The sequence below is a fragment of the Vipera berus genome (assembly GCF_964194415.1).
Source record: "Vipera berus genome assembly, chromosome: 6".
Classification (NCBI taxonomy): domain Eukaryota; kingdom Metazoa; phylum Chordata; class Lepidosauria; order Squamata; family Viperidae; genus Vipera; species Vipera berus.
Genome location: NC_138208.1, coordinates 92036794 through 92060306, shown reverse-complemented (window position 1 = coordinate 92060306; position 23513 = coordinate 92036794). Strand labels below are relative to the sequence as shown.

The following is a 23513-nucleotide window of genomic DNA, read 5'->3' as shown; positions in this document are numbered from 1 at the left end:
GTTGCTAAGGGAGACATTTGAATTTTCCCTCATTTTGTAACCTTTCCTGCCACAGTGGTTATATAAATCACTGCAGTTGTTTAGGAACACCGTCATTAAGTGAATCCCGCTTCTCCCCCTTGACTTCGCTTGTCGGAAGGTCGCAAAAGGGGATCACGTGACCCCCCTGGATGCTGCAACTGTCGTAAGTACGAGTCAGTTGATTAGGTCCGAATCCTGTGGCCACAGGGAGGCTGCAGCAGTCAGAAGGGGTCATTTGCTTTTTTCAATGTCGTAACTTTGAACAGTCACTGAGTGAACTGTTGTATGTCGAGGACTTATTTACTCGTTTATTTGGCTAGAGGCGGCCGCAGGGCCTGAATATTGATCAGACTCCTGAATAGTGCCTCCCCCACCTGGAGTAACCCAGCCCCCCCCACCCGAGCTAACCAGTGGTCCATATTGGGTGGACCCCGAATCCACCCCCCCCAGCCTTGCCGGGATCGGCCTGCACTGGTCAGTCCTCCTCCAGAGCCCCATGGCCAGAGCCGACCCATGCAAGTGGGGCCCTCAGCCCACGGAAAATACCCAGCCCTGCCGACAGAGGATCATTTAATTTGGAAGGAGAGGGTCCAGCCTCAGTCGCCCCCCGCCCCGCCCCCCCAGCACTAGCCCACCCCAAAGGGGGGAGGGTCCCACCCCCACCCGCTCGGCTAGCCCACCAGGAGTCTTGGTCGGGAGGCAAGACAGCCAGGAAGCCCCCTCCCCCCCGCAAAATGGGCTGAAGATCAGGAATCTCGGCTCCTTCCAGTCGGGTCTCAGGCCTGGGCAGAGCGCTGAGATGGCCTTGGGGGAGCTTATGGATGACCTCTGCGGTCTCTGCTGCTTTAACCAAGATAGGGGTGCCCCAAAGACTTTGGGATTGCGTGCTGACTGGGGAATGCTGGGAGTTGGAGTCCACACAGGCGAGAAAGGGATGCCCTGGGGCTCCATTCCCTTGTTCTGGGCGCGGCCATGCACACACACACCCCGCGCCAGCCCCGCCTGTCTGCGTCCCTGGAGGAAGCTGTGCACGCATCCTCCGGAGACGGCGGCTGGCCTTTGAGGGCCTGGTAGGGAGGGTCCTCCTGCTGGAAGCTCAGCCAAGGCCCACAGAATTGGGCTTCTAGAGTTTAGACAGGTGGCTGTAAAATTAGCAATCCCCAGGGAGGAAGGGGGGGTCTCTGTGGCCCGTGGTGCCTCCTCGGGGTCCCCCCAGGTGTTGCTGTGGGCTGCAGAGGGCGATTCTCCACCCTGGTCGCTGTCTCAATCTGGGCCTGGGAAAGGAGCAAGTTTTTCTTGCCGTTTTTGCTCGGGCTTCTCCTGACCCACTCGGGCCTTCCGGGTCCTCCTCCTCCTCCTGCGACACGCCCGGGGTCTGGCCCAGCTGGCGGAGAGGAGCCTTTGTGTGGCGGGAGAGAGGGGAGCCGTTGGCTGCTCCGCCCGCAGGCTGCTGCTGCTGGACCTCCAGTGGCTTAACCTTTATTATTCATTAATAAATAAAACACACGTGCTTTCTACCAATAAACATTTTATTTTGTACAATATTCTGACCGAGAGTGCAAAGCCTTCATCAACAGCTGCATTTCAGTGCTTAAGTGACGGGGGGGGGGGGAGAGGAAAGAGATGTCAGCGGCATCCTTCATATTTATTAGCCCAGAGTAAAATCGACAGCAGAATCAGCAGGAAGAAACAGGGCCCAGGGCCCACAGGGACAGGGGGTGGGGAACATGGCGCACACCCATCCAGAAATGACCAGAGACAAGCAGGCCCTCTGGCTCTCTGACCTGCAGAGCACCGGAGGCGGTGACCGGCACTCGGGACACCGATTGTCAGCCGGCACAGCGTCTGTCGCAATGGTGACCAAGGGGTGCCTGAAAGGCGCCCATTACTGTCTGCACAGTAGCTTCTGGATATCTTCAAGGGCAGCCCCACGCACAGCGCATTACAGTAATCTGTGAGGTGACCAGGGCAGGGGTGACTGAAGAGAAGGGAAAGGGTGCAACTGGCACAAGGCCCCCCAGGCTGCACCCCGGTCTGGAATGGGGAAATGCAGCCCCCTCCCAAGACCGAGGACATACCTGAACGGGGGGGGGGGAGAGGTGGGTACCACTGGCATACTGTCAGGTGGGAGCAACCAGGCCCTCAGGTGCCAAATTCACACGGTGGTCTGGTCGTTCACTCGTCCCTCTCGTGTACTTCCCGTCGTCCCGAGGGGCCATCTCGCCCAGCGGTTCAGCAGGAGAGGGCGGGGCATGCAGCCCTGAGGGCCCCCCCCACGTGATTAGCTGCAGACATGATATCCTTCCCTTCCATCCACCTGGACCGCAACCGAGTGCTGAGGAAGGCGTTGACCCCCTGGAGCACGGTGCCTTCCAGCCCTCATCCCCGCAGCCGATCCAGAAGGATGCTGAGGTTGACTGCATGCGCTCGCAGGAGCACCCCAAAATTAGGTTCACTGAATAAATCCGGGCATCTCCAAATGCCCCGAAGCTCACGTGCAGACGGCGCGTCTTGCAGGAGGGCTGGCCAGCCACCCCCCCAATCTTGGTCCTTCAGCCCCACCTGTCCGATATGCTGCCCCTGGTCAGGCTGGTCTCCTGGGTGCCAGCCAGCCACCGGTCACTCGCCCCTGGCCTTCTGCTGGAAGTAAGCCTCGAAGCGGCACTGGGCATATTCCTGGCGGGAGGGAAGGCCGATGATGCGCTGGGCAAAGCGACCCGTGTTTCCTGCCAGGTCAACTCTGCTCTGGGAAAAGGGAGGGGCAGCCCAGCACCCCGAGACCCTGTAGGATGCCCCTTGCAAGGGCCCTCGGACCAGCAGCCATGGGACTGGTGGCACGGGAAGAGGGAGGGAACTCACCAGGTAGCCAAACTCAATGGTGGAGATCTTGGCCTGCAAGATAGACCACAGGCCCCAGAAGAAATGGGAGGCCAAGGTGAACCTGAGGGGGGGGGGGAGAGAAAGAGTCAGCTGAGGATGGGGGGGTGTCTCCCACTCATGCCCCCCAGAGGCAGCCCTTTTCTAAGTAGCACTTTCCAGGGAAATGTGGGGCAGGCCGAAGCCTCTTGTGACGCCTCCCCTCACCCTTATAGGAAACAGCCCCAGCTCTTGGCCCCAACCCAAGGAAATGCCCACCGGCTGCTCCTGTGGCAGTTCTGGCCACCCGCCTCCTCCACCCCCACGACTGACCGGCTGATCTCCAGAAGCATCTTGGCCTCCAGGCGCTCCTGCTCCTCCAGCGAGGGGGGCGCAGCCTTCCCACCTCCTGCCTCCTCCAGGTAACACCGGATGAAGTGCAGCTGAAGGAAGACGAGAGATGGGTGAGGCAAGTCTCCTTCCATTGCTATGGAAATGGTGCCTCGACTGACCCTGGGAACAGAGCCTCCTGCCTGCCCCTAGGCAGAGCGTCTGAGACCCCGTGGTGGACAATTGGGGCCGAAATAAACCAGGGGTGGTGAGAGTGGAACTAACTGGGGCAGCCTTGGAACCCTCAGTTCTCCGTCTGCTTCACCGAAACTTCTACGGCAATGTGTGCCACGTGTTTCTTGCTATTCAGACAATCACCTTTTTTTTTGAGGGTAGAAACAACAAACGGGCAGGGAAGTAACTTAAGGTTTGCTTATTATGAGTATCTGTGCTTTCACCACCTATTGCACATGTGTGACCGTATGATTTTCTCCTTCCTTCCTTCCCTGAAATGTACAATTATGTGTGCAGCCTTTAGACTGTAGGAGTCCCTCCCGTTAACCTCTCCAATAAATACTCCACCAGATGCTGCAGCGGGGCCTGAGGTGCGGGTCCTGTGTGTGATTCCACAAGGCTGTACACCAGGGATGGGCCACTGTGGCTGCTTTACGGCCTGTGGACTTCAACTCCCAGAATTCCCCAGCCCCCTCCAATCTGGTCCTGCCCTCACTGCAGGAGCCCAGGCCGTTACCTGCTGGTCGGGGCTGGGGTAGTTCTCCGGGCTGGCTTTGTAGAATGGCCACTCGTTGTGGGCGTAGCTGTAGACCCACTCGCAGAAGTGATTGGCGATGTCGAAGCCCCTGCAGGAGGAAGAGGAGGAGAAGGCCAAGCACTGGGATTGTTCAGCACACCTCTTGTGTTTCTCCATCTACACAACACAGGTAGCCCTCAACTTACAACCAATTGCTCAGCGACTGTTCAAAGTGATAAAGGTCCTACCTTGGAGCAACTTACAAGCCGGATTCAAAGTTCCCAGGGCTGCCCCTCCCTCCCTCTGCGGTCCCATGACTGAACTCCAGGCCCTCAGTGACACGGCTGCGTTGAAAGCCGCTTGCAGTGTCCCGCAGTCACACGACCGCATTTCGTGGCAGTTTTGCGGAAACCCATCATTTACTGCACCCTTTGCGAACCACCGATTCGCTGAATGACCGTCGCGAAATAGGTTGTAAATTTGGGTCGGATACGTAAACGGTCTCTCTTTTGATTGTCACAGCTTACAACTGTGACAGGGAGGCTCCATTATCGCTGTAAGTCGAGCAACACCCGCAGCCCATTTTTCTGAATTCATTACCATGCGCTAAGCAAATCCACTGGGTAGCTTCACAGAATTGCTGTGTTTGTGCAACATTTTTAATCAGATCAGTTAAGGACTTGCCGGAACATCAACACACTAGGCTTATTTTTAATCTTTGCTCGGGATTTTGTGTGTGTGTGTGTGTGTGTGCGCGCACGCATGCAAGATAGAGCATGTTATACAAACTGAGACTGTTGGGTTAGTTTCCACTGCAATATAAAACACATCCAAGAAATGGGTCACTTCGACAAACCAATTAAGGCTAAGGTGGAGAGACAGCCGGCATATTAAAATATAATTGGGTAATTTGTGATTAGCAGCCAGTCCCTCGCAAGCGAAGCCAGGCTGGGCCTGTGGGGATTTGATGAGAGGATTTGACGGAACTGGGAAGCAGAGAAACTTCCTGGAAGAACTGAAATTGCAAATCCTCTCTCTCCCAGCGACGCCCGCTCTCCTGCCCAGGCCACCCAGAGGGCGAGAGGGGCTGCCCGGCTGCTGGCCTACCGGTAGTTGTAGCTGCTGTACTCAAAGTCGATCAGCATCAGCCGGTCCGTGGAGGAGGAGGCCTCGCGGCCAGCCAGGAGGAGGATGTTCCCTGCGCGGGGAGGGAGGGGACTTGGCCATCAGCCCAGCCAGGACCTCGGAGGGCTCCTTCTGGGCTCCTGCCAAGGGCCCAGATTCCCTCCCGCCCTCTGGGGCCCCTCACCTTCTTGCACGTCATTGTGGCAGAAAACCACGGGGGACGGCGTGGCCTCCAGCAGCGTCCTAGGAAGAGGAAGGAAAAGAGGAAACGGGGAAGCGGGTCTGCGCGGCTCACCCTTCTCTCACTAAGGGAGGGGTGCCACAAGATGAGAGGGCCGCTTGGAGCCACTGGGGGGGAGGTGGCGGCCTCACAACAGGCATCATTTCGATACAAAACTGCCTTTGGGGCGTGAAACCCAGAGGGTCCCAGCCTCTGAAGCCAGCTGCCCTCTGGCAGCACTTTCCTGATCCCACGGGGGGGGGGGGAAGGAAAAGGGGGGGGCTGCTGCAGAGCCGGCAGGGAAGCGGGCCGAGGCCCTCGGGCCAAGCAAAGGGTGGCAGCCCCACCGGCGGCCTCTCCCTGGATATCCGCTCACCTGAGGCTGCGCATTTCGGCCTCCAGGTTGTAGGCCTTGAGCTGGTTCAGCTTGTGCCGCTGGGCCTCCTGGGAAAAGGTGAGCTCGGAGATCTGCTTCAGGTACCTGCCAGGAACGCAGGAGAGGCTCCGCTGCTTGGGAGGGGAGGGGGAGGACGGGGGGGGGGGAGGAAGGCCCAAAGACGTTCCAGGGCGGCCTCTGGAGTCCTTGGGGGGGGGGGCTAGCCCACCTGCCCAGGGAGCGGCCCTTGCCGGCCCCAGCTGCCTCCGCAGCCCAAGGCCCGGCCGGGGCGACCCACCTCTCCATGGTCCCAAACATCCACTTGGGCTCTTTGTTGAAGGGCATCACCATGCCGTGGAAGCGGGCCATCTTCACCGCGATCTCCGCCGAGATGCTGGGCTCCGGCAGGTCCTCCGTGACCAGGCGGCGACTCTGCAGACGGAGACACAGGGCAGCCCTGAGGGCCCGGGAGGGCTGGAGGGAGCCGGGACCCTTTCCCGCTCACAATCGTGGGAACGTGGGGAGGCGAGGCCGGAGTGGGTCACGGAGGCTTTGGGAGGCCCCGAGGTTACGTTGATTTATAAGCCCCCCAAAGTCTCTTGAAAGCAGGCCGGGAGAGGGGGAGAAATGACACGCATCACAAAAAGCCACAACGGGGCCTGTGTGTTTTGGGCACAACACAAGAGCCCACCGCTTAGATTCCTAAACTCTCTGAAGGCCCAGCTGTGAGAAATGAGCCTGTTGGTTGTTGTTCCTCTCCTTACACTCCAGATGTTTCTAGAGATGAGGAGGGTCCCTCCTGGCCTGTTTTTATGGCTTTGCAGGGTTTTCTCCCTCACAGGGGTCCCTCAATACTCAACTGCTCTGAAGCTCATTGAATTTGCTACTCAGCACATTTCGCTGTGAAAGTTTTGTTTCGTTCGTTTGGCACTCAACGCACAAGGCAGAACTTGTGACTCCCCGCATCATTAGGGGAAAAATTTGTTTGGTACTCATCGTTTCTGTTGCTCATCAGTCCCCCTCCCCCCAATTAACGATGAGTACCAAGGTACTTTTTAAATTCTAAGTCACCCAGAGTTGCTTGGAGTCAGACGGCCCCTCTAAGCTTAATAAAGTAAAAGCAAGTAAGGTAACTTGCAAAGCAGAGCGGTGTCCGATTTGGACTCGAGATGAAACTTCTGCCCAGAGCAACTCTGGGTTCTGGGGACCCCTTGTGTGGGGGTTGCGAGGGGAGCCCTGTCACTCTGCTGGGGTTGCGCCCTGAGAGCCCTAAATTCCAGAGGCAGGTACTGGCAGCCCCTCTGCCCCCCCCCCCATGCTTATCGCCATTTAATTCCTCCCAATTTCCTAAAATGGGATTTCAGGATTCAGAATGACAGAATGTCAGAGTGGGAAGGGACCTTGGAGGTCTTCTAGTCCAACCCCTTGCTCAAGCAGGAGACCCCTAGGCCGTTCCAGACAAAGGAGAAGCAGAAAGAAATCCTGCTGGAATACCAAAGTGTGCCAGGAGGCGGCATTTGGCGGCAGTGCCAGGGAAGGGAAGGGTGGCACACTCACAGGGATGTATTCCTCCAGGCGCCCCTGCGGGAAGATGCCGTACAGCCGTGGTCCCAGGGCCCGCTCAGCCAGGATGGCAAACATGACGCTCTCGAGAACCAGTGAGTCGACCCCCTGTGTGTGTGTGTGTGTGTGTGTGTGTGTGAGAGAGAGAGAGAGAGAGAGAGAGAGAGAGAGAGAGAGAGAATACAAGAATAATAACTTTGTCACTCTGAATGTATGCTAATCGGCATACATTAAAACGAAATTTCATTGCATGGAGCTCTCAAAGGGCCACCACCTCCAATATGCGCCACATAAATATGACAAAAATGAATAAATGCAGAATTATGCACATGCCCACATATATTATACGAGAGAGAGAGAGAGAGAGAGAGAGAAAGAGAAGAGTCTGCTCTCGAGAACAATGTCACCAGGGTGGGACTTTCAACCGGGCTCAGCAGGCACCGAGGCTGCTAGGCACCCTGCAAGTGAGACGCTGGTGACCTGGCCTGTCCATGTGGTCATCAGGGCCTGAGAGCGGCCTGGGAGAGTCCCCCGCGCAGGACTGGCTGAAACGGCCCTTTCCCTGTCAGGAGAGCCAGCAGCCACTGCGGCTGGTCAACTCGCACGGAGGGAGATGCGCGAGAAGGCATGAAGCCCCTCGTGGCAAATGCAAAGCGAGAACGGCCCTTCTCTCACGGGACTAGAACTCGGGGCCCTGCGTCAACAGGAAAGGCAGGGAGCTCAGGCACCCAGAGTCACACGCAGGGCTGGGCAAAACCAAAGACGATTCTCCCGACAGGATGGAGGGAAAATATCAACTATGGCAAGAAAGGTCATAAAGTGGGACAAAAACTCTCTCAACAACTATCTTGCTTAGCAACGCAAACTTTGGGCTCAGCTGCGGTCATCAGGCGAGGGCTTTTGAGGGCTCGCCGAGAGGCCATACAAACGTTCTGGAGCCAATGAGCCAAGCTCCCACTTCGTGGGGGACCCCTGGCTGAATCAAAAAGGGGGGGGTGCCACCCTCTTGCTTTCGACACCACGGACCGGGATCTCCTGCGGTCCTGGGGGCAGACGAGAGGAGAGTTTCCGGAAGGCCCGGCCGAAGCTCACCTGGAGGATGATGCCGTACACGCGCAGCAGCACCTGGCGCGGCTCGTCCTCGGCGGTCACGACCTGGTCCGGCAGGGAGCACTTGTAGAGCAGGTTGCTCAGCCCTCCGCTGGGGGGTGGGTGGGAAGAAGCATTAGGCCAGTTGGGGCCGGGCAGGAGAGGGTGGGTTGGGGGGGAACGGGAGAAGCCCCCCCCCCGAGAGACAGGCGGCATCTGACTCCTCTCAGGGAATGCTGGACTAGAAGACCTCCAAGGTCCCTCCCAACTCCGTTCCAGGTAGTCCTTGACTTACAAGGTCATTTAGTGACCAGTTGACCTTACAGCAGCACTGACTTACAACCGTTTTTCACACTTGTGACCACTGCAGCATCCCCATAGCATCCCTCGGATTGGCATTCGGATGCTTGCCAACACTTACGACGGCTGCCGTCGGCGTCCGGGGGGGGGGGTCAGGCGATCCCCTTTGGCGACCGTCCGATACGCAAAGTCCGCGGGGCAACCAGTTTCACTTCACAACCGAGTTACTAACTGAACGACCGCAGGGTATCACTTCACAAGTGTGGCAGGAAAGGTCGTAAAACGGGGCAGCGCTGGCTCCGTTGTGGTCGTAAAGCCGAGGACTGCCTGGTATCCCGTTCCTTCGGCCTGAAAGCGCCCGGCGGCGGCCTCTCCCAGACCCCGGGGCCTCGGAGCAGCGCTCCCGCCCGGACCCCCACTCCCAGCATCCCCGGGGGGCCCCTTGGAGCGCCCGGAAGAGCCGCGCGCAGCGGCCGCGGGACGGAGCCTCTCCTCCGGCGGTGACGTCACGGGCGGGCCCCTCCCCCTCCCCTCACCTGACGGGGACCATGCCCAGCTGCTCGGGGGCGGCCAGGCGGCGCCAGGCCCCGGCCAGGAACTCGCGGCACCAGAGGAAGGCGCGCAGGCGGGTGGGCGCGGGGACGGCCGGGCGGGCGCGGGGCGAGCGGGGGGGCGCGGCGAGGTCCCCCTCCGGACCCTCTCCCTCCGCCGCCTCCATCGCTCGCCCGCCCAACGACGCACGCCCCGCCCTCGCCCGCCAGCCCGCGCTCCCATTGGCCCGCGCGTGGCGCGCCCGCCGCAAGGCGCGCGGCGCGAGGGGGCGGGGCGGGGCGGGGGCCTCGGCCAATCGGGGCGCGTGACGTCAGCGAGCGAGGCGCCAAACGGAGCGGCGGCGAGGCTGAGGGCGAGCGGAGCGGCGGCGGAGCTCGTGCAGAGGCGCCGAGCAGCGAGCGGCGGTGCGTCCCCGCCAGAAAGCGGGCGAGCCGCGGGAAGGGAGGCGGGGGCGACGCGCCTCTCCAAGCGGGCGGCTCGGTTGGCGGGGGAGGGGGGGCTGCGCTGCGAGACCCCCGGGGGCTCCCTCCCGCCCCTCCGCTCCCCCGCCCCGCCGGGCCGGGCTGCGGCCGCCAGAGCTGCCCGGGAGGCCGGTGCGGGTCGGCCTCTCCGCCGGGTGGCGGGGCCTCCGCAAGGCGGCGTGGGACGAGTCGGGACCTGCCCGCGCCTGGCGCAGCTGCGGAGGGCGAACGCGGCTCCTTTAGGACGCGGGAAATCCTGGCTCCGGCCTTCTGGGAGTCGAAGTCCTAAAAGAGCCCAGGTTGCCCAATTCCCTGGAGGGGAATCCTGGCCTTCGGTAGAAGGGAATATTCGTAGCTCCGGGTTGAGCTGGGTGGCTTCATCAGTGCTGGGAGTGGGGGGGGGGAGAGGATTGCAGGACCCTTGGATGGATGGATGGACGAACCTTCATTGTCAAAGTACAACCGTGTATATGCGTGGAGATTGGCTGAGCCTCGATGCTCTCTGAAGTTGGAGGTTTTCTTGCAGAGATTTCATGGCCCTCGCTGGGGAGCATCCTCGGTGCTAGAAAGGAGAGTGGCTGCTCTCTGTGTATACCACAAGCGAGGAACTGCCAAATTGCAAGCTAACAAAACACACCCACCAGAAGCAACAGGGCAAGCCACTAGTATATAAGCAGAGAGCAAACTCCCCTCCCTCCTAGCGCTGATGACGTTACCTAAGCGGGCCGTGAAATGTCTGCAAGAAAACAACCCAGCTCAGGGAGCACCGAGGGCCCCACCCTTGGCTTCTCTTGATCTCCGATTGTCTTGCAGATGCCAGCAAACGTGGAGATCAAGGCACGGGTGCAGGATGTGGCCCAACTGATCAGCAGGGTGGAGCAGCTGAGTGGATCCCCCAGCTCTCTCATACTTCAGACAGACACCTTCTTTCTTGTTCCCCATGGACGGCTGAAGGTTCGCGACTTCCGAGTGAGTAAATCAGCCAGCCAAGCAGGATGGGGGGGGCTCAGTTTGCTCCCCCCATTTTGCCCCTCAAGGGAATCTCCGGCATTTAAATTTGACCTTCATATTTCGTATGTTTCTCACTGTAGTTCCAACTCCCATCATTCTCAGCAAGCACAGCTCTAGGATGATCTGGCTGGGATTTTGCGAGTACATTTGATGATTTTTAATGATTTTTGTGTTGTAAGCTGCCCAGAGTCGCTTTGGAAAGGATGGGCGGCAAATTTCATAATAAATGTAAATAAAATAATGCAATCAGCTGCTCTCAAGTTCCACCTCAAACCACCAGCCCCTCTTTGAATTACAGTCTGGCCGGCCAGTTTCCATAAAACAAGATTAATTTCCTTGTTTTGCTTGGTAGGGATAGTCTGATCCTGAGGGAAGCGGACTGTGGTTGACTGGGTTTTTTCTTCACAGGATGGCCGTGGACAGTTGGTGTTTTATGACCGGCCAAACTCCACAGCCCCCAAGCTCTCTCGTTTCACCATCTCTCCCACCGATGACCCCAGAGGACTTGTGGTAATGCTCACGGACTGGAAGGAGCTGCTTGCTGTGGGAATGGCCTTGGGGGGGCAACGCTTTTGGTGGCACAGAACAGTCGTTCTGGATGGGAGCAGGACCCATCTCTGCTTCCAGCATCCACGTGGATGTTTGAGCTGCTTTTCCAGGTCAGGCAATTCCTGACATTCAACCCCAGCATAGATTGTGCAAAGCCAGTTCCACATGCCCTCCAAAGCTTGGAAGCGCCCATGGGTCTCCCCATGGAAAGCCGGATGAGAAGGTCACCCTGTGTACTTGTTCCCTCCTTGAGATGGTCAGAGGGAGCCAGGTCAGCCCAGGCAGGGTCCACCTCACCTGCTTCATCCACTTTCCTCCAGGGCCGACCACGTGCTCCCGGCACGTACGTCAGCCATTGAGGTATCTAGATGTCTCCTGCTTTTCCTCATCTCCCACTCTCTATGGAGATTCTCCACTATCCAGGTCACGGTTGTCCCAAAGGTGCTTTGCAAAAGGCAACTGGCGTTCTTTGCTTTTTCCTCGAAAATGTTTCACTCCTCATCCAGGAAGCTTCTTCAGTTCTGGAGACGTTGTTCAGAACTGAAGAAGCTTCTTGGATGAGAAGCAGAGCAGAAAGCACCTTTATCTCCCACGGCAGCTCATCTGCTCCCGGGGATTCCTCAGGCTTCATATCCAGGGACGGAGAGAGAGGGGGCCTTGAGGTCTCTTAGAAGGGGGACTGGAACGTGCAATTCATTGTTTGACCACTAGTTGGTAAATTGGTATAAAGCCATGCTGGAGCCGTTGTAGCGCAGTGGTTAGAATGCAGTATTGCAGCCTAGTTCTGCCGACTGCCAGGAGTTCGATCCTGACCGGCTCAAGGTTGACTCCGCCTCCCATCCTTCTGAGGTCAGTAAAATGAGGACCCAGATTGCTCATTGGGCAACAGGCTGAAATTTGTGAACTGCTTAGAGAGGGGCTGTAAAGAATGAAGCAGTATATAGGTTCAGATGCTATTGCTATTCTGCCTGCATTTTGCCCTTCACAGGAAGCGTTATCTCAGGGGCTTGGAAAGCAAGGAGTGGTGAAGAAGGAGCGCCATCTGTACAGGGTGGGCCAGACCCGTGTCCACGTGGATCGGGTGGAAGGACTGGGTGACTTTGTGGAGCTGGAGGTAAGGAGCAGCGCTTGGAAGCCTTTTCGTCCCGTGACTGAGCCCCAGAGCAAGTGGGGTTCACCTAGTGGGGTTTGCAACAGTTGATCCCTGGATCTCTCCACCAGGGAGCAGAAATCCAGGCCTAGAGCAGCTTTGAGAGAGGAGAGGAGCAAAGGGAGGAGATCTGCTAGCCGCAGGGAGATCGGTGCAGGAACGGGGGGGGGGGGGGGAATATGGGGACAATCCTGTCCTCGGGGAGAGTCGAGAGTCCAGGACAGGACTGTGAGGCCAAACAGTTGCTGAAAGACAGACAGACTGACTGACTGACACACACTTTTCACTTTCTTTGGCCGCTAGAAATTCTGCCTCAGGTTCAGTCCCACCTTCAATCAATCAGAGTAGAGCTGGAAGGGACTTTGGAGGTCTTCTAGTCCAACCCCCTGGATGAGGTTTTTTTTACATAGGTGGGATGTGGGAAGACGCAATCATTTGTTGCATTTTAAGAGGAGGTGCTGAGTTGCTAAGATAGTTGTGATGAAGAGAAAAAAATTTCTCGTTCGGCACGTTCCTCTTCACTGGGGTCCCCAGGCTGCGGTTGGACAGCCACAGCCATTGGTCAAAAACATTCTTGGGGTTCCCCCCCACCTCCCTTGCTGTGGGGCTGCAGCTGCCCAGCGCCTCCAGCAGTGGGGAGGGGCGTCCCAGTCCCAGATCACAGAGCTGGCATCGAAGAGGCTTCCCAGGATGGTCCCTCCTTTGTCCCTGGGGCCAGAAGAGAGCAGATAAACAAGCTCCCTCCAGGTGGTCACGTGGTCTCCCACCTCCCAGCCAAGCCATGCCTGGAGGTGGAAAACAAGTCGGAGAAAAGAGCTGTGAAGGAAACAGGTGTAAGGTTTCCCTGCGCGGAACACCTGGTCTCTCGGGGAGAGAGAAGAGGAAGGTAACACCGGTGAAGAACTGGAAGGAAGGGAGAGATGGAGGAGGAGGAGGAGGAGGAGGAGAGCGGGTGGGCAAGCCCAGAAGACCCCTGAAGCTCTGCAAGGGCGGTAGAGCAGCGGTCCTCAAGCTTGGCAACTTTGAGACTCGTGGACTTCAACTCCCAGAACTCCACAGCCCGCAAAGAACCCAGTAATTAAAGCCACGAAACCGACTTCTTCCTAACCCCACATCGGCACTGAGTAAGGAGGAAACTTCCGACTAAAGGAATTTGGGTAACTTGCCCAGTCACGAGGGACGGACTGCCCCGTAATTGTAGCTAAATCAAAACGGCACCGTCCCGAGAAGGGCGAGGTGAGGATCCAGTGAGTTGGGAAAGGCATTACCGGCTGTTTGATCAAAACGGTATTAAAAAAAAGAGGATAAAATTGGTGCAAAAGCAAGGCAGTTGCCATACCAACATGTCTTAAATTCCCAAATGTAACGCTAGATTGTGGAAGTTGTTAGACCAACAAAGAAATAAGAACAGCGTTGTGTGCTGGCGGGACGGAGCAAGCCACGAGGGACTTTAGAAAATTGGCCTAACCCTCAACGGTGCCTGAGGGTCAGGAGGTCAGTCAATCAAGCCTTCTTTTTGTCGTCCAAGAGCTGCATCGAACAGGCAGTCGGAGAAGCAGCAGATTGAAACGATGGAACATCATCTTGGGTAACCTGCTAGATGTCGGTTCTGTAGATCAGGGGACCTCAGAGCTGGCTAAGGAATTCGGGGAGTCTTAAAGTTGCCAAGGTTGGGGGACCCCTGGGGTAGGGGAAGAGCACCAGGCGCCGAGCGATCAGTCTGCCAGGCGCAGAATTCTCAAGGGGTGAAAACGGCTCGCGCTCAGCGGTCTGCTGGCCACCAGCAATGGGCGGCTATGTTGTGCCTGAAGCCTGGACTAGCTTAACCAAGGAGAACTTTGTTATTGTCACACACGTAACCTACCACAGACAGGGACACGGTTAATCGCAGAGTGACAGAGCAGTTGGAATCCAAAAGGGATTGGCTGCTTTTGCTGAATTAGAAACTTTTTACCTAGGTTATTGCAGGAAAAGAGCGGGGGGGGGGAGCTCCTTCTGATCAATTTGCCTTTGCATCGTGCTGCTTACTGTGCTGTGTCAAAGACGGCAAGAGGCAGGCAGTCCTCGACTTACAGCCGTTCAGCTAGTGACTGTTCAAAGTTACAGCAGCCCTGAAAAAAATGATGTTTTTTTCCACAGTTAACGACCGTTGCAGCATCCCCAGGGTCATGTGATCAAAATTTGGATGCTCGACAACTGACTCATATTTAAGACGGTCGCAGCATCCTGTGATCCCCTTTTGCGACCCTCTGACAAGTCAGTGGAGAAGCCAGGTTGGCTTAACAACTGTGTTACTAACTTAACAACTGCAGTGATTCATTTAACAGCTGAAAGGAAGGTCATAAAGTGGGGCAAAATTCACTTAACAAATGCTTCATTTAGCCACAGAACCTTTGGGGCTCAGTTGTCATAATTCGAGGACTACCTGTTCAGTAAATGCAGGTATGAAAAATGCCCAGTCGGGCCATCGATGCAGCCTTTGATCGCGCAAGATGGCACTCGTTGACCCGAAAAGCAACTGTGGGAAAAATGTGGTGATGATGATGTAGCCCTACAAGCCAGCCTCTCAAGGAAACCAACTTTTGCCCACCTTGGCAACTTTAAGACTTGTGCTCTTGAACTCCCAGCATGGCTGGCGGGCTGGCTAGGGAATTCTGGGAGTGGAGGTCCACAGGTTTAAAGTTGCCAAGTTCGGAGACCCTGGTCTGCCTCATGTGACTGCAAATGAATTTGGTTTCACAGGGCAGCCTGTTGCAGATGGGGGCTGAGGGCCCTCCCTTTCTTTGCCGTGTTTGTGTGTGTGTGTCTGTGTGTTTGTGTGTGTGGGGGGGAGAGAGAGAGAGAGAGCACCGTATCCCATCGTCCTCTCCGTCCTTGCAGGTGATGCTAGAGGAGCAGCAGAGCCCCCAGGAAGGCGAGGACGTGGCCTGGCGACTGATGAGCCAGTTGGGCATAGAGGAGAAGGAACTGGTCAGTGGGGCCTACCTGGACCTCCTGCTGGGAGGAGGAGGAGGAGGAGAGCCCCTCTGTGACGGAGAAGCATTTTGATGGCCGGAGAAGGTCTTGGGGGCACTTGGTGGAATGAAAAGTTTGGGATGCTGAGAGGAGCCACCGCAGGGAAAACGGTTTTGTGCCTGGAGACCGCCCTCAATCATATCACATTAAAAGCTGCCTTGGCCCAGAACAGGGGTGTGCAACCTTGTTGATTTTAAGACCTGCTTAAATATCCACTTTGGTGCGTTGGAATTTGGGGTGACTGTGATAACCCGCCTCGCAGGGTGGTTGTGGGGAAAACGAGAGGCAGGGGTTTTAGGCGTATTCGCCGCCTTGAATAGACCAGATAGATAGAGCCTTGGTGGAGCAGTGGGCTAATGCCTCCTTAAGTAACACCAGCTGCCTGCAATTAGTGCAGGTTCGAGTCCCACCAGGCTCAAGGTTGACTCAGCCTTCCATCCTTCCCAGGTAGGTAAAATGAGGACCCAGATTGTTGGGGGCAATTAAGCTGACTTTGTAATAATGCCGCTTGGGTGTGTGTGTGTGAAAGCCCTAACAAGCAGGCATATACATAGAATGAAGGCTACTGCTAAGCTTGTAAGCCGCCCTGAGTCTTCGGAGAAGGGCGGGATATAAATGGAATTTAAAAAAAAAGATAGGCAAGCAGGCTAAGAACAAAAACAGACGAGTGCAGCAGCCAGGCACCAGAGGTGTCTGCCGAAGGCCTTGGGGGAGTCCAGGAGGATCAGTGGGGCAGGCAAAGGGGGGTGGTGAAACTCAGCAGTCGGTGTCCCCACAGGAGGAGGAAGAGTATCTGGGGCAGGCCGAAGGGAGGATGTACGCGAGCACAGAAGAGGAAGCAGGAGCGGCCTCCTTCATTCTCAACAGCAGTTTTCCAAGTTTCCACCATGTGTTGTGTTATCGTCTCAGGACACCCTAGACTAGGGGTGTCAAGCTGCCGGCCGGCGGGCCGAATGCGTCATGCCGAAACCGCGCCTGCCCCACTGCTGACAATGGGAAAAAAGTCGTGCCACGTCGTGTGACCCCTGCCCTAGACGATTATAAAGAAAGGGGGTGGGTCTGCTTGGCAGATTTATTTATTAAACCACTGCAGGTATCTTCCCATCTGCCCAAAGGAACTCTGGATGGTGAAGAAAATGAAAACATTAAACGCCGTCATTCAAAACTGAGCTGCATGGTAGGTCCTGGGCAGGGCCACCTCCCGCCCCTGTTCACGGGCATTGGCACAGAGCCAGGTGCTGGGTCTCTGCTCCTGGGACGCTGGCCGAGACCTCAGAGAGGAGTGTGCAAACCGTGAATCTGACCCCCGCCTGGCACACCGGTGCCCTGTGGCACGCGCTGCAGAAACGGGCAGAGACCTGGAGGATCAGGCACTGGTCGCCCCTTAGAGGAACCACTTCCTTCTGCCCTCCAGATGCCCACTTTGGACTTCCGATTAGCTGTTGGGCACCCTGGGAGGCACCAGCCTGGGCAAGGCTCTTTGTCCATGCTTCTCTTGGCCCAGGGAAGCAGCTGGGGCTGGTGCGTGGCCCTGGATCAGTGGCTTGCCCACAGTGTGGGCGGCGTAGGCACCCTTAACAACCCGGAGTCTGGGTGGAGGGGCAGGGCCTGGCGAGGGAGTCCCAGGGGCAGCAGGACCTGCCTTTAATTGGCTCCTTGGGGAGGGAGGCCTCCTCCTGCCCCCCCCCGCCCAGATTTCTTTGGGCTGCCTCTGTGCGAAGCCTGGCCTCTCACCGGGCACAGGCCTTCAGGGCCTGTGGTGGCACGGCGGCTGCTGCCCCCTCCTCCCTCGCTGTCTGGCTGCTCGCAGGAGGGGGGGCTTGGCCCCTCCGGAGGAGAACGGAGCGGGCGAAGCCTTCCAGCCCTCGGCGCCTCGCTCTCCGACCGGGGCCCGCGCGGCGCCCCCAGGCAGGCCCCTCCCGCGGCAAGACAGGCGGGCGGCCGCCTCCCCAGCGCCCCCTGGCCGCCCGCTTCGGCGCTCCGTCCGGGGACAGCTCCTCGCGGCCGCCATTCAGCACCAGCGGCGCGGACAGCTCCCCGCCGCCCGCGCTCCGGCCTGGCCCCTCCCCCGCCCGGGACGCCCTCCTTCTGCAACCGGGCGCCCGCTTTGTTTTGCCGCCGGGGTGGGGGGGAAGGGAGGGGCTGGGACATTCCCGCCGGCTCGGGAGGCTGGAGGAGTCTCGCCGCGCATCCGCAGTGGGGAGGGGGCGCTGTGGAGCCTCGCTCGGCCTCGCCCCTCCTCCTCCTCCTCCTCCCGCCGCGACGGAGCCCGACGGGCTGGTGGGTATTGGCTGCGCCGCCCGCTGCCCCCGCCGCAGCCAGGGGAGCGCAGACCCCCCCGCGCTGTTTACCGGGCCCGGCCGGAGGAAGCGCCAGCGCGCCATGGCGGCTGCTGCTGCTGCGAGCCTCTCCGGACGGCACCCGCAGTGAAGAGCCGCCGCCGCCCCGACCGGCCCGGCCTCGCCGCCCCTCGCCTCGCCTCGCCCGCGGCGCCTCGCCTCTCGCTCGCCCCTGCTCGGCTCGGCTGCACGGCGCGGCGCCCGGAGAAGATGGCGGATCGGGCGGAGATGTTCTCGCTCTCCACCTTCCACTCGCTCTCGCCGCCCAGCTGCAGGTAGGACGCCGCCGCCGCCGCCCGCGCCTGGCCCGCGCCCGCCGCTCCCGGCCTCCGCGGAAGGTCCGAGCCCGGGGGTTTCTTAAGAGGGAGCGCGGCTCCAACCCGAGCGCCTCCCGGGGCACGTCCGCAAGGCGGGTGGAGCAGCTGGGCTGGGAGCGGCGGCCGAGACGGTTCCGTCGGCCCAGCGCTGGGCGGCTCCCCGGAAGCAGCTGGGCCTGGTCCTCGCCGGCCCCGCCGGCCCCTGGCCGCGCCCGCCTTGGGACGGCCCGTCTGCCCCTGGGCTCCCGACGGCCAAGGGGGTCTCCGGCCGCCCCCTGCCTGCACTTCCAAGAGGCCGGTTGGGGCCGCTCCGCCTGACCCTCCCCCGGGCCCGTTCAGCCATCCCTCCCCCCTCCCTCCCTCGCTTGCCGTCGAGGTGGGGGGGCCGGTGCTGCTTCTCCTCCGGCCTGGAGAATTTGGCTCCGACTCGGCGGCTCTGGAGCGGCCTCGGAGAAGCGGGACCCCGCCCGCGGCAGCCCTCTCCGGCTCTTGCTCGGGCGCCCTGCTCTCCTTCCCCGCCCAGAGCCGAGCTTGGGCCTGGGGGCGGGGGGGGGCGCTTATCCGGACCCTCCTTCGGAGGGGCACCGGGCCAAGCGCTGAGCCTTCCTTGCTGTGGGGAGGGCGCTTTAGGCATGCGTGGGCCTGAGGGGCCTTAGTGAGCCCTGCTCCTGCCCGCCCCACCAACAGGCAAACTGGCAGACCTCCCCTACCCCCACCCAGGCCGCTTCTCCTTTCTCTCCTTGCCAGGCTCCCTCTGGCAGGGAGCCAGAGCTCCCTCTGAGCTGTGCTCTCCCAGATGAGCAGTGGCCTCGTGCCCCCCCCCCGGACCCCCCAGCCAGGGTGCGGCAGAGACTGCATAGTGCCAGTCCTGCCTTGCAGGGCTCCTTCTTCAAAGCCAGAGAGGGGCTTTGGGGCAGGAGCTCTTTCAAGCTGTGGAGGAGTTTCCCTTGATGACCCCCAGAGGCACCGGATGCCCCCCTCCCTCTTGAGGTTCTTATTTGGGGAGAAGGAGTTTGTAGTTTTATGATATGCCCTGTTCACCGCCCCAAGTCCCTCAGGAGAAGGGCGGTATAAAAATTTAATAAAACCTAAACCTAAACCTAAGCCCAGCAGGCCTACAGGGAAGGGCAGTCCTTGGTAGCTGGAAATCTGGTGTGTGTGTGTGTGTGTGTGTGTGCATATGCCTGTTTAGCCAGGGGGAGCCCAAGGATGGATCCTGGGGGCTGCGAGAGCGCTGGAAGCCTCTGGCTGGATCAGGCCAGCCAAGTCCTGTGTTTGGGTTTTCCCAGGCGCTGCCCAGATGCTGCCTCTGCAAGGGGGAGATGGGAGAGGCCTATTGGCCTGCTCTGGTGGTTCTCCGGAGGGGCCCCTGGGGAGAGGCTGCCCTCGCCCAGAGACGTGGCTGCAGGGGAACCAGGGGGGCAGAGAACCAGAGCACAGCTAGAAGTTGAAGTGTTGGGGAGGCTGGGGAGCAACCAGAGGGAGCCCCGTTGAAGCCCACCCTAGGCCTCTTTCTCTGCTTAGCCGGGTGTGGGACAAAATCAAGGGAGAGCCACCCACAGGCCACCATCGGCTTCTGGGGGAAAAAAGACTGGACAGAAAGAAATCAAGTGAATCCATGGGACAGGCAGGAATGTCGTCAGGGGAATCCAGACCTCCCCCACCCCCCACTTTGCTCCTTCTGGGATCTCTTCCGGACAAGCAAGGATTCTGGAGATCTGCTTCAGCACAAAGGGAGAGGTGGGGGGGGGGGAGGAAATGAGATGAAAGCCAGGATGATGGAGCCTTTGGCAGATCTTTGGGAGCTGGGGGAGGGGCTGGCCTGAGCAGCCCCACTTCACCCCTCCCAACATGGAGCTGGCATGGCAATTCCTGGCCTCCTTAACTCACAGGCCGACTGGGGTCACCAGGCATCCGGAGGGGGCCACGGAGTGTGTATGCGTGTATTTTGGAGGCAAGGGTACAATTGGGGTGGTGGTCTCCCTGGTTCCGATGAAAGTGAAGTGGGTGCTGCAAGATGGGGGAAATTTGAGTTGTCTTTGGAGGTGGGGGGGAGGACAGTGTGAGGGCAGAGAAACAGCCCTGGCCATAATCGTCTGCCGGCCCTTTAAGGGAGATTCGTCTGGGACAGCTGAAAAGACATAACCTGGTCAGTCACGGTCTGTATGTGATGCGTGCATGTATATATGTATGGGACATATGTAGCCCCAGACCGCATTTAGACAGCATGCAGAATGGACAGTCAATGTCAACGTTTCCTTCGGCCTCCCTGCCTGTCGTGCTTGACCCATTAACAAGGCAGCCAGGAATGACAGGGACTTTCTCTGTGATGAATTGGTCGGGATCAGGAAGGAGAGATTTTCACTGCGGTTGCAGAGGCATTGCTGGATCCCTGGTCGATCCCAAGTGGATCCCTGCCCTTTGGAACAGCGTCTTGACCTTTCTGCTGTTTAGGAAGGTTTTGAAAACTTCGCTTTTCCAGCAGGGCAAACTGTGAACTTACTGGGATGTTGATATTTTGCATTTTTATCTTCCTGGGTGCTGCAGCTGTTTTTTTTACCTTACCCTCTTGCAAATGCTGGTCATTTGGGAGCCCACCTTTTCGTTCGTTCGTTCACTCGCTTGCTCAGTCAGTCAGTCAACGGGGGCCACTGGGTGTTTTGCTCAAAGTTATTGGCCCCGGGGGAATAACAGGAGGCAGGTTCCTGGTTGCCCCAGGCCATGTCTGAAACGGGGTGCTGGACCAGGAGCCCTGTGGGTGGAGTCAGACATGGCCTGGGGCAACCAGGAAGAGGAAGGGGGGCATTGTCAGAAGAAGCTGGAGAGCTTCAGATGCCCATCACAGTTCATCCTTTCCCAAGTCCATCTCGGCCCTGCTCCCTCACTGGGGGAGGGGGTCTCTCCATGGGGTTTGCCAAAAAGATTCATGCAGTGGGAAGGGTTCTACGTGGGCCTTCCTCTGCAGAGGAGGCACAATTTGCCAAGATGAGGTCTGGAGAGGTTGGAGCACCACAACTCTCCACCGCTCTACGCACACCCACCATGCCTTTTATATATTTGTTTATTAAATTTATTTGTTGCCCATATTATACTTACCAGCATCGCAGAATCCCCACGTTCAGAATTTGGGCACTTGGCACCGATGATTGCGGTCTTCCTGGAGTTCACTGGAGGTTTTTAGAAGAGGTTGGATAACCTTTTATCTGGAATAGAATAGAATAGAATAGAATAGAATAGAATAGAATAGAATAGAATAGAATAGAATAGAATAGAATAGAATAGAATAGAATAGAATAGAATAGAATAGCTGGAAGGGACCTTGGAGGTCTTCTAGTCCAGCCCCCTGCTCAAGCAGGAGAACCTATACTGACTCAGAGAGGTGATCGTCCAGTCTCTCCATAAAAATCTCCAGTGATGGAGCACCCACGATTTCTGGTGGCCAGCTGTTCCGCTGGTTATTTATCCTCACTGTCAGGAAGTTTCTCCTTAATTCCAGGTTGCTTCTCTCCTTGGTCGTTTTCCTTTCATGGCTTCTTGTCCTGCCCTCTTGTGCTTTGGAGAATATTTTGACCCCCTCTTCTTTGTGGCAGCCCCTCAAAACCTGTAATACTGCTGTCATTTCCCCCCTAGTTCTTCTTTTCTCCAGACTACCCAAACCCAAGTCCTGCAGAATGGTATAGGTTCCCCTGCTTGAGCAGGGGGTTGGACTAGAAGACCTCCAAGGTCCCTCCCAACTATGTTATTCTAAATGGCGGCTTCCCTCAGCCTCAAGATTGTAAGTGGTGAGGGGTTTTCTTCAGCGACTGAGGAGCTGGATCAGATCCATCCTCTCCTGAGAAGCATCCCTGGGCGAGAGGGGAAAGATAAGGGTTTTTGACTGAAGCAGAAATTCTCTTGGAACTTGGAAGTTGGGGGCTTCAGCACATGGTGGAGACCAGGAAATCCAGTTTATGTACTTGGGGCTTGCAGGTTTCACAGCAACTGCATTCAGATGACCCACATTTGGGGTCACGTGTGATGCATGAACCCGGCTTTTCAGTCAATTGTGTCACCTACTTCAGCTAAAGATGCTTTAATGGGAACCCTTCAAGCATCAGTCTTGCTTCTCCGGTCGCCCTCAAAGCATCAATGAATTACCCCGGACAGCCACGAACTGCTGCTTCCTAGGCTGGGGAGTGCATTTCTGTGCAGGAGGGGCAGGGGTGTGGCTCCCTCCCCCCTTGACCCCTTCAGGAGGTCGCACGCTCACTCGGGCACTGAGGCAAGGGGGTAAGTGCTTACTCCTTGCTCAGGTGGCCACAGGTCAAGGTTACCCAGAGGGGTAAATGCCGGCAGGCTTTGCTGGGTGGGTTTGTGGCCCAAACGGGGCTTGTGGCTCCTTGGGTGGCTGGGGTCCGTAGGATTCTTCTCGGGGGCCCCTTGGCATCCCGGCTCCTGGCCAGTCTTTCTAGCCACGGCAGCTCTTGAAGACAAACGGGGCTGTCTGGAGGCTTCGGCTCTTTGTGATTGTGGTGACATGCAGACAACCACAAATAGGCATCCCTGCCCTTTGTGTCCCGATCAGTGTACACAGTCATGGCAGTGTGACAGGACACAATTAATGTTGCTACTTTCTGGGTAAGATCTGTTTAATTTATACATATTTTAATCTTGCACTTTATATTTTAAATTTTATCTCATATAGTTTGCCTTATTTCGATTGTGGGGCTCCTGATGCGAATAATCGAACAGCTCTTTAAAAGACAACAAATTCTGCAATAATCTAAAAGAAATTAACCCAGGAACAGCCCTAAAATCATTATTTAACCTATTCCAGGGGGTTCCCCTGGTGATGCCACAGAGTGACCCTGTGATAAGATAGGCTGCCAATGAATTATATAAATAATAAACATTCATTTTTAGTTTCATCTTAGAGAGGCACAAGGGTCCCAGATCAGGACTTTTTCTGAACCCCACCTCCCCCCCCAGGACCCTCGCGGGGGAAAGATCAGTATTGGCATCTTGATTTGGGGAGGGGTCAGCTGCACTTGCCCTCTTCTTCCTGGCCACCCCCCCCTGCAAAGGGGGCTACAGTCCTGCAAAGCCCAGGGGCACTTGGGCTGCCATCTTCCCAGGGGTTCTGGCACCCCCCCTTCCCTCGCCCCCCCACCCAAGGGCTGGCAGGGCCTTTTCTTTGTTGGCGCCTGATGAAGCATCATGGCTTGTCCACCAGCCTCCGAAGCAGGCGTGGGGAACGGTGGCCTTTTTATGACTTCTGGACTGCCAGAATTCTTCTTCCGTGCTGGCTCAGGAATCCTGGGAGTCCACAAGTCACAAAAGAGCCATCGTTCCCCACCTCTGCTCTAACGGCAGCATCATGGTTTCCTCCCTGGATTCCAACCAAGGCCTGTGGGGGCCAAAAGGGGTTTCTCCCCCCTGAATTGATGGCTGAAAGTTACACCCACGGGAGGGACAGTGTCATAACTATAGTTCCCATCACGCTATTCCA

General features: G+C 57.7%; 3 protein-coding genes across 7 annotated transcripts in view; 2 read left to right on the top strand and 1 right to left on the bottom strand.

Moving 5' to 3' along the window:
- Positions 1 to 1532: 1532 nt before the first annotated feature.
- On the bottom strand, positions 1533 to 9371 carry CHKB (choline kinase beta). 3 transcript variants are annotated; one of them, XR_014026785.1, is made up of 12 exons: positions 9168 to 9371; positions 8335 to 8443; positions 7237 to 7350; positions 5978 to 6111; positions 5680 to 5784; positions 5268 to 5326; positions 5066 to 5156; positions 3959 to 4067; positions 3211 to 3320; positions 2881 to 2962; positions 2100 to 2697; positions 1533 to 1973 (listed from the first exon to the last, which is right to left on the bottom strand). XR_014026785.1 is itself a non-coding variant. In XM_081330308.1 (11 exons), the coding sequence occupies exons 1-11, from the start codon at positions 9347 to 9349 to the stop codon at positions 2641 to 2643; spliced, it is 1152 nt and encodes a 383-aa protein (XP_081186434.1). In that variant the 5' UTR covers positions 9350 to 9371; the 3' UTR covers positions 1533 to 2640. The 3 variants fall into 3 exon arrangements, 2 of the variants coding, with proteins under 2 accessions (XP_081186434.1, XP_081186435.1); XM_081330308.1 differs by having other exon boundaries at positions 1533 to 2697; XM_081330309.1 differs by lacking the exon at positions 5066 to 5156 and having other exon boundaries at positions 2584 to 2697.
- Positions 9372 to 9486: 115 nt separating this feature from the next.
- Positions 9487 to 15530, top strand: LOC308669557 (uncharacterized protein). 3 transcript variants are annotated; one of them, XR_014026787.1, is made up of 6 exons: positions 9487 to 9587; positions 10458 to 10613; positions 11064 to 11165; positions 12193 to 12318; positions 14494 to 14627; positions 15235 to 15370. XR_014026787.1 is itself a non-coding variant. In XM_081330312.1 (6 exons), exons 2-5 carry the CDS (start codon positions 10458 to 10460, stop codon positions 14563 to 14565), a joined length of 456 nt encoding a protein of 151 aa, XP_081186438.1. In that variant the 5' UTR covers positions 9487 to 9587; the 3' UTR covers positions 14566 to 14610; positions 15235 to 15334. The 3 variants fall into 3 exon arrangements, 2 of the variants coding, with proteins under 2 accessions (XP_081186438.1, XP_081186437.1); XM_081330312.1 differs by having other exon boundaries at positions 14494 to 14610; positions 15235 to 15334; XM_081330311.1 differs by lacking the exon at positions 14494 to 14627 and having other exon boundaries at positions 15235 to 15530.
- A 2388-nt stretch (positions 15531 to 17918) lies between these two features.
- The window catches only part of MAPK8IP2 (mitogen-activated protein kinase 8 interacting protein 2), a gene marked incomplete at its 5' end in the record, with an annotated part of 28986 nt that continues 23391 nt past the window's right edge, over positions 17919 to 23513 (top strand). The window contains one exon of the mRNA XM_081330306.1: positions 17919 to 17983. Within this exon, the coding sequence (XP_081186432.1) occupies positions 17919 to 17983 (65 nt within the window). The remainder of the gene's footprint in view (positions 17984 to 23513) is intronic.

Excerpts from the sequence above, each read along its gene's own strand:
- LOC308669557 (XM_081330311.1), top strand. The coding sequence starts at position 10,458 with ATGCCAGCAAACGTGGAGATCAAGGCACGGGTGCAGGATGTGGCCCAA. Across the intron at positions 10,614-11,063 it reads TGAAGGTTCGCGACTTCCGA|GATGGCCGTGGACAGTTGGT; the intron begins GTGAGTAAATCA and ends TTTTCTTCACAG. Across the intron at positions 11,166-12,192 it reads ATGACCCCAGAGGACTTGTG|GAAGCGTTATCTCAGGGGCT; the intron begins GTAATGCTCACG and ends TGCCCTTCACAG.
- CHKB (XM_081330308.1), bottom strand. The coding sequence starts at position 9,349 with ATGGAGGCGGCGGAGGGAGAGGGTCCGGAGGGGGACCTCGCCGCGCCC. Across the intron at positions 6,112-7,236 it reads GCCTGGAGGAATACATCCCT|AGTCGCCGCCTGGTCACGGA; the intron begins GTGAGTGTGCCA and ends CTCCGTCTGCAG. Across the intron at positions 5,157-5,267 it reads CCACAATGACGTGCAAGAAG|GGAACATCCTCCTCCTGGCT; the intron begins GTGAGGGGCCCC and ends CTCCCCGCGCAG.